Source organism: Pinus tabuliformis, chromosome 8 (assembly GCF_031772625.1).
Source record: "Pinus tabuliformis cultivar Carrire ecotype Pingquan chromosome 8, CPIR1, whole genome shotgun sequence".
NCBI classification, from domain to species: domain Eukaryota; kingdom Viridiplantae; phylum Streptophyta; class Pinopsida; order Pinales; family Pinaceae; genus Pinus; species Pinus tabuliformis.
In genome coordinates this window covers 208,476,181-208,482,885 of record NC_142294.1, presented here as the reverse complement: position 1 = coordinate 208,482,885, position 6,705 = coordinate 208,476,181, and the positions used below count along the sequence as shown (strand labels likewise).

Genomic DNA, 6,705 nt, shown 5'->3' with positions numbered 1-6,705 from the left:
GCATTGCTGAAACACCACGATCGGCGTTGCTGAAACACCAGTTTCAGCAACTGATAAACTGTGTTGCTGAAACACCAATTCCAGCGAGCAAATTTCTGGGTTTTCTGTGTTAAAACAGAATTACTGGTTAATCCGATTATGGGATGATGCAGAGAGAATCTTCCAAATTGACTGATAGGGCTCTTTGGCTTCTGGCAGCTCCAAGGTTGGCTTCAAAATCAGCTTGAGCTTTGTCAAAGCAATTTCCCCTGGAGCAGAAAGAGCCGTGCGAAATGGGCAGCTGTCCGATTGAATGTACAGAGCCTGACGTCAAAATTTTGCGTTGCTGAAACACCACGAGCGGCGTTGCTGAAACACCAGTTTCAGCAACTGATAAAATAACTGTGTTGCTGGAACACCATTTCCAGCAAGCAAATTCTGGGTTTTCTGTGTTAGAACAGAATTACTGGTTAATCCGATTATGGGATGATGCAGAGAGAATCTTCCAAATTGACTGATAGGGTTCTTTGGCTTCTGGCAGCTCCAAGGTTGGCTTCAAAATCAGCTTGAGAATTAAGCTGCCTCATAATGTGGTAGAAGGAGATTTTCTGAAACTTAGCCAGCATGGGTCTTATTTTCTTTAGAATTCGGCCTAAATGAATCTGCCACTGATTCGAAGGAGAATTCATTGCTTGAATGATGAGTCGAGAGTCTCCGAAGACCGTCAAAGTTTGAATGTTCCGTTTTAGAGCCAGAGTCAGCCCCTGCCACAAAGCTAGAGCCTCAGCTCTATTATTTGATTCGATTCCCAGACCCCAATGGTACTTGAGTAAAGTAGACCCATCGGGTTTCAGCAGCATTCCACCTCCACCCGCAGCTCCTGGATTGCCTTTAGAGGCCCCGTCGAAGAAAAGACAATGGTCATCTAGTGCCGATCTCCACTTTAGAAATTCCTGTTCTTCCATACGGATTTCCCACTTAGCATGGCAAGTGGTTGGAATAGTAGGGATGGGTTGATTATTTGGAACGATTTCTTTTAGCCACAGCTCCTCCTCATTGTCCAGCTTTACTTCATTCCTTAGGGTTGGCTTAGCTTCCAAAGTCTCTCCCAATAAAGCTTTAATTTTGGATATAACATTGATTACAGTGCAGATTTCTCCTCTGAAGATTCTGTTGTTCCTTTCCAGCCATAATTTCCAACATATGTATTTAGGGGTCCACATCCAAGCAGTCCTAAGGAGGTTTTTATTGTTGGTGCAGATTGGAGGAAGCTTGGCCCACTCGTAGAACAGGGATGGCACACTTCTTGGTAGCTCAATCTTGTCCGCCCTTGAACTCAGGACCCCTTTCCAGACTGCCTTGGCAAAGGGGCACAGCAGCAACAGGTGTTCAGCTGTTTCTTCCTCTGATATACATAATGGACATCTGGAGGGCCCTTCCATTCCCCGTTTTCTCAGATTGTCTCCTGTGAGAATACTATTATGAGCAAGTGTCCAGCAGAAAAAGTCTATTTTAGGGAGAGAAGGAAAGTTCCATAAGAATTTCCATTGCGTTGGGTCTGGAGGGACATTCGGGACAGCAATTAAACTTTTGTATCCTTCAGCTACCGAGTAGGAGCCAGTATGGGAGCCCCACCCTCTTTTATCCTTGGCTGTTGCTGATAATGGAGATTTCCCTTGCAGATTGTCTAACAGTAAAGAAGCTTCAGATTGCAAATGGTGTGGTACCTCCCCGAGATTCCAGCTGTCCCATCTTCTTTCAGCATCCTCCGTCCAGTTGGTTATGTCCCATAGAGTTTCCTTGTTGTTGGAATGCAACCATAGCTTAATATTTGCCAGGCCTTTTATATGCTGAAGAGGCTGGTCTCCAAGAATCTGATCATTCCAAATTCTTATTTTTTTCCCATTACCTGGGATCCAATAGAGGTTGAGGCTGAAGTTGTCCAGAGCAGCGATACAAATTTTGGATATTGGGGAGCCTTTGGAATTTTTTGGAGGAAGATCAAGACATCTCAATCGTTGACCTTGAAAGTATTTCTTCCACAGCACTTTCTTGCTCCAGCTTATTTTTCCTGCCACAATATTCCACAATATTTTTGAGCCAAGAGCGAGATTTTGGGCAGCCGAGTCTCTAATTTGCAGACCTCCTTCTATGAAAGGTTTCTTAATGGTATCCCAATTTACTAAATGAAGCCTTCTTTCGTTGTTTTTACCCCTTCCCACAGAAATCTTCTCAGCATACCATCCATTTTACTGAGAAAGGTTTTGGGGGCGAGGAGAATGGAATGCTGAAACAGAGGCATGCTTGTTAAGACAGATTTTATAAGGATAATTTTCCCAGCAGTGTTCAGCCAGGAGGCTCCCCAGGCCTTAATTCTGAGTTTGAGCTTGTCCAAAAGGGGCATCCAATGGGAAACTTTGGGGATGGATCTGAAAATTGGGATCCCAAGATATTTGAAAGAATCCCAGTCTTGACAGATTTTCATTTCAAGAAGCCTAGCTATATCAGCAAGGTTTTTAGCTGAGCAATTCCAGCCATAGATTGTACTTTTTGAGTAGTTAATCTTGCTGCCGGATGCTTCTTTATAGATGTCCAGTTCCTTTTTGAAAGAATTGGCCGAAATAATACTCGCTCCACCTAGTAGCAGAGTATCGTCGGCAAATTGAGCATGGTTTATTTCTTTGACATTTTGCACCATTCTGAGACCTGGCAGAATTTGGATTTGCTGACAGTAGTCGAGCTGGAAACTCAACACTGAGGCTTGAATGGCATAGAGAAGCGGGGACAGCGGACAGCCTTGCCTTAATCCCCTTGAAGCTGTAAAAAATTCAGTTGATCTTCCATTTACCAGCGGAGCAATCCAAGGAGAGGCGATGCAGGCTTTCACCCAATTTGTGAATTTTGTTGAAAAGCCCATTTTTGTCATAACTGCAAACAGAAAGTCATGCCTCACCCTGTCAAAGGCATTAGCCAGATCTAGTTTTATTACCAGTCCTTTCTCTTTTCTCTGGACACTTGAATGTACTGCCTCTTGAACCAGTACAATATTATCCAGTATCTTTCTCCCTTTGATGAAGCCTCCTTGGTTCTCCGGTATGATGTCCGGCAATATATTCTTGAGGCGCATGGATATTATTTTGGTAATAAGTTTATAGCTAGTATTACACAACGAAATGGGGCGGAATCTACTGAACTCAGAAGCTCCTTTTTCTTTCGGAAGCAAAGCCAGGAAGGCTGAATTGGTGCTGCCTCCTATCTTAGTACAAAATTGGGATTTCCTTACCATTCTCAGAAGGTCTTTGTTGATAATTGACCAGCAAGACTGAAAGAACCTGGCAGTGAACCCATCAGGCCCTGGCGCTTTATCCGGGTCCATGCAATCCAAAGCTTTCTTGAGCTCATCCATGCTGATCGGGGTAGTCAGCATATTATTGACGGGTTCTTGCACACAGAAGGGGATCAGATTGAACGGATATGCTTGGGGATCTATAGGCTGGTAATCAGGAGCTGAATAGAGGTCTTTAAAAAAGGAGAATGCTGCTCTCTTTATGCCCTCAAAATCATTAACCACTGTATCTTGGTATCGGATTTCTGAAACATTTTTGTATTGCTTTCGGCCTTCGGCATGTTTGTGGAAGAAACTAGTATTTTTGTCGCCGGCTTGTAACCATAAGTTTCTAGATTTCTGTCTCCAATACTCCTCTTCGTCCCTACTGGCTTTATGAAAGGCTTTTTGTAACTCAACTTCTTTTTGGAGCAGACTTTGGGTAATATCTGAATTCTCCATTGAGGATTGGAGGGCAGCAAGATTTTCTATAGACTCTTTTCGATTGGCAGCAGGAGTTTTCAAAGCTTTTGCCCATTCCTTGAGCTTTCTCTTAAGAGCCCGCAATTTTTCTTCCCACACGAAGAAAGGGGAACCCTGAATTTTCCGGTTCCAGACTTCAGCAACCACCTCATTGAACCCCTCTTGCTGAATCCATAAAGGGCTAAATCTAAATGGAATGGGACCAAGAAATCTATCCACGGAGAGTTCCAGACTTATGGGTTTGTGGTCAGAGGTGCAGTTGGGCAGAATTTTGGATGAGGTCATTAGGCCATTAGTGAGGAAGGAGGTTTGGACAAGGAATCTGTCCAAGCGAGCTGCTATATGGCTGGGACCTAGTCTTTTATTAGACCAAGTATATTTCCCGGCTGAAGGTTTGATGTCCTCCAAATCCCAATCGTTCATGATGTCTTCTACCCATTCTCTGGCAGGGTCCCTTACAGGTGAACCACCTTTTTTCTCTTCAGCAGCTAGAGTAACGTTCAGATCCCCTGCAATAATGATATTTCCTGGATTGTGCAAAACAAGAAAGGACTGGAGCGAGTCCCAGCAAATTTTTTTCTCCGATGGCAAGACTGGAGCATAAAGGTTAAATAAACTTACTTGTTGACCAGAATCTTTGTGAAGGAGTTGAGTGAAAATCCAGTGCTGGCCACTTTCTTCTTGAATCAAGTCGTATTTGGAGCTGTCCCAGAAGGAGGCGATCCCACCAGAGGCACCTCTAGCACTGACAGCTCTTCCAGGGCCTTTGTGCCAGAATGTTTTGCTGGATTGGAGGAGAAGAGAGTCCTCCATCTTTGTCTCCTGGATGAGAAGGATTTCAGGCATATGCAACCTTACAATGTCTTTCAGGGCCTCTTCTTTCAGCCTGCTACCTAATCCTCTGCAATTCCAGGAGACGTATTTCATTATTTACTGGAGAGGGGGGGAGTGGCTCCTTTTGGAGCCTTGTTATTCTTGCGCCCGGATCTGGTATTCATCATTCCCTTGAGGGTTTTCTGGGAACCTTGGAGAACATCCATGTAGGTTTTCTCCTCTCTTTGTTTCTTCTTGGATTTTCGGCCCCTGGATGTTTTGATAGGAGAGATTTGAGAACTGTCTGATTCAGATTCTCTTTCTTCTGATTCTTCTCTTGATTCGGAGGCAAGACTAATGTGTTCGTCATCGCCTGCTTTTCCCCCTTGATCTGCCTTGGTTAGTTGGGGATTTGATTCTTCTTCGGATTCTTTCCTTTCCTTTGGCTGACCTTCAGTTTCTTCATGTTTCTCTGAGGCCTCCCCCTTTTCAGCTGTGGATGGGCCTTCATTTGAGACTGGTTTGGTTTTGTCGTTGGGCTGGGGATTTCCCTTTGATTCTGTCTGCTTCTTCTCGTTTGGCTTTGAGACTACCTTTCCTTTTTTTATTTCCTTCCATCCTTCTTCTTCCTCTTTATCCCCTGATGGTGCTTTAGGGCAGTTTCGTTGAAAATGGCCATGTTCATGGCAGATCCTGCATTTAAATGGGAGTTGCTCGTAGTCTAGCTTCTGGTAGTGATGCCAATCTCCCACTGTCAACTTGATAGCTTCCGGTAGCCCAGCTTCGAGATCCACTTCCACGCATATTCTGGCGCAGGTGTATTGGCCCTTGTTATCAGCTTTGTCGATGAATCTTCCCAGTCCATTTCCTATCTTTTGCAGTGCTTGGTAGCTCCAACAGTGTATTGGAAGATTGGGGAGCCGAACCCAAACAGGGACCTCCTTTGGGACATCGACTGAGGGGTCAAAGTCGGGTGTCCATTTATTCAGAAAGAGACCTTGGTTTCCCATGAAATATGGGCCATTTCTGAACACCAAATCTCAGTCTTCCTTGGTAGTGAATTCAAAGATGAAGTAGCCCCTTCCAATCGGGTAGCTGATTACATTGTTTGGGAGCAGGGGTCTCCAGTTTCTTTGCACCCATTCATCAGTCGATTTGGTTGTTGGCCATCGTCCCATAAACTGCCCTACTAAACCTCTGTCAGCCAGGGCAAGGGCGATTTTGATTGTCTGGTCTTCTGGCAGAGCAATTTCTGGGATTTCTTCTAATTTTTTGATAAACTTCGGAGCTTCAGGCTGCATTCGTTTTTTCCCTCTCTGCGTAAGGATCTTCTTGAAGGCTTCTGCAGGCGAAATCGGAGGGGTGGGAGAGGGCTCCGCACCCCCTGGAGCAGCCATGGCGGTGGCAGCTGGTTGAAAACCTAGCAGAACGCATTCCCTATCGCGCGCGCGTATGTGTTAAGTTATAACGACAACACAATTCATGTTTTGAACAAAATTGAGACCAATATGATGACTGGAATTAATATTAATTTTTTTTCTTAGGTGTTTCCATCTACACTATATTGGCCATTTGAACAAAAATATTAAATACTATATTCAGGATATAATTAGGGAGATGCTCAAGGATAATTTTTAGATTTTCTCTTTGAAATTTTGTATAGTACATATTTTAGATAATATATAGAATGCTCTTTGGGATGTATTATTGGAATGACAAATAATATGAGATATATTGGGGCAAATGTTTTATATTTTAAGTGTATAAATTTCATTTTTTAAAGGATCTATGTGTAGGGAAAACTTTTGAGTGCTTCTTTTAATTTTGAGGATTATATCCAAGATAAACCCTAAATTCTTTAGGACAAAAGTTTAAGTAATTTTTTTCGTTTTGAGGGTTGTACCTATGGTAAACCATATATTCTTAAGGATCAAAGGCTAGTAGAAAACAAGACTCAAAGCTATTATAATAATTCTCATTATGAGCTCAACGTGTCACTTGCAGGAATTGAAGTTGGGTGGGGAGGATAACAATCATTCCTCCCAACCACTTGAAATAAACGTAATTTTCATTGTAAGGGATATAATTACATCCAAACAAAAATA

The 6,705-nt window shown here is 43.2% G+C and overlaps 1 protein-coding gene across 1 annotated transcript; it reads right to left on the bottom strand.

The window, feature by feature from the left end:
- Window positions 1-458: 458 nt before the first annotated feature.
- Window positions 459-4,072, bottom strand: LOC149234871 (uncharacterized). The gene is made up of 3 exons (XM_089368399.1): window positions 3,312-4,072; window positions 2,608-2,933; window positions 459-1,888 (listed from the first exon to the last, which is right to left on the bottom strand). The coding sequence occupies exons 1-3, from the start codon at window positions 4,070-4,072 to the stop codon at window positions 459-461; spliced, it is 2,517 nt and encodes an 838-aa protein (XP_089224525.1).
- Between the last annotated feature and the right edge of the window lie 2,633 nt (window positions 4,073-6,705).

Bases quoted from the DNA above. Each gene is read 5' to 3' on its own strand.
- LOC149234871 (XM_089368399.1), bottom strand. From the start codon at position 4,072: ATGACCTCATCCAAAATTCTGCCCAACTGCACCTCTGACCACAAACCC. The intron at 2,934-3,311 runs GTTCTTTCAGTC...TGCCTTTGACAG, and splicing joins CCTGATGGGTTCACTGCCAG to GGTGAGGCATGACTTTCTGT. The intron at 1,889-2,607 runs GTATTATTTCGG...ATTGGATCCCAG, and splicing joins TCTGCTACTAGGTGGAGCGA to GTAATGGGAAAAAAATAAGA.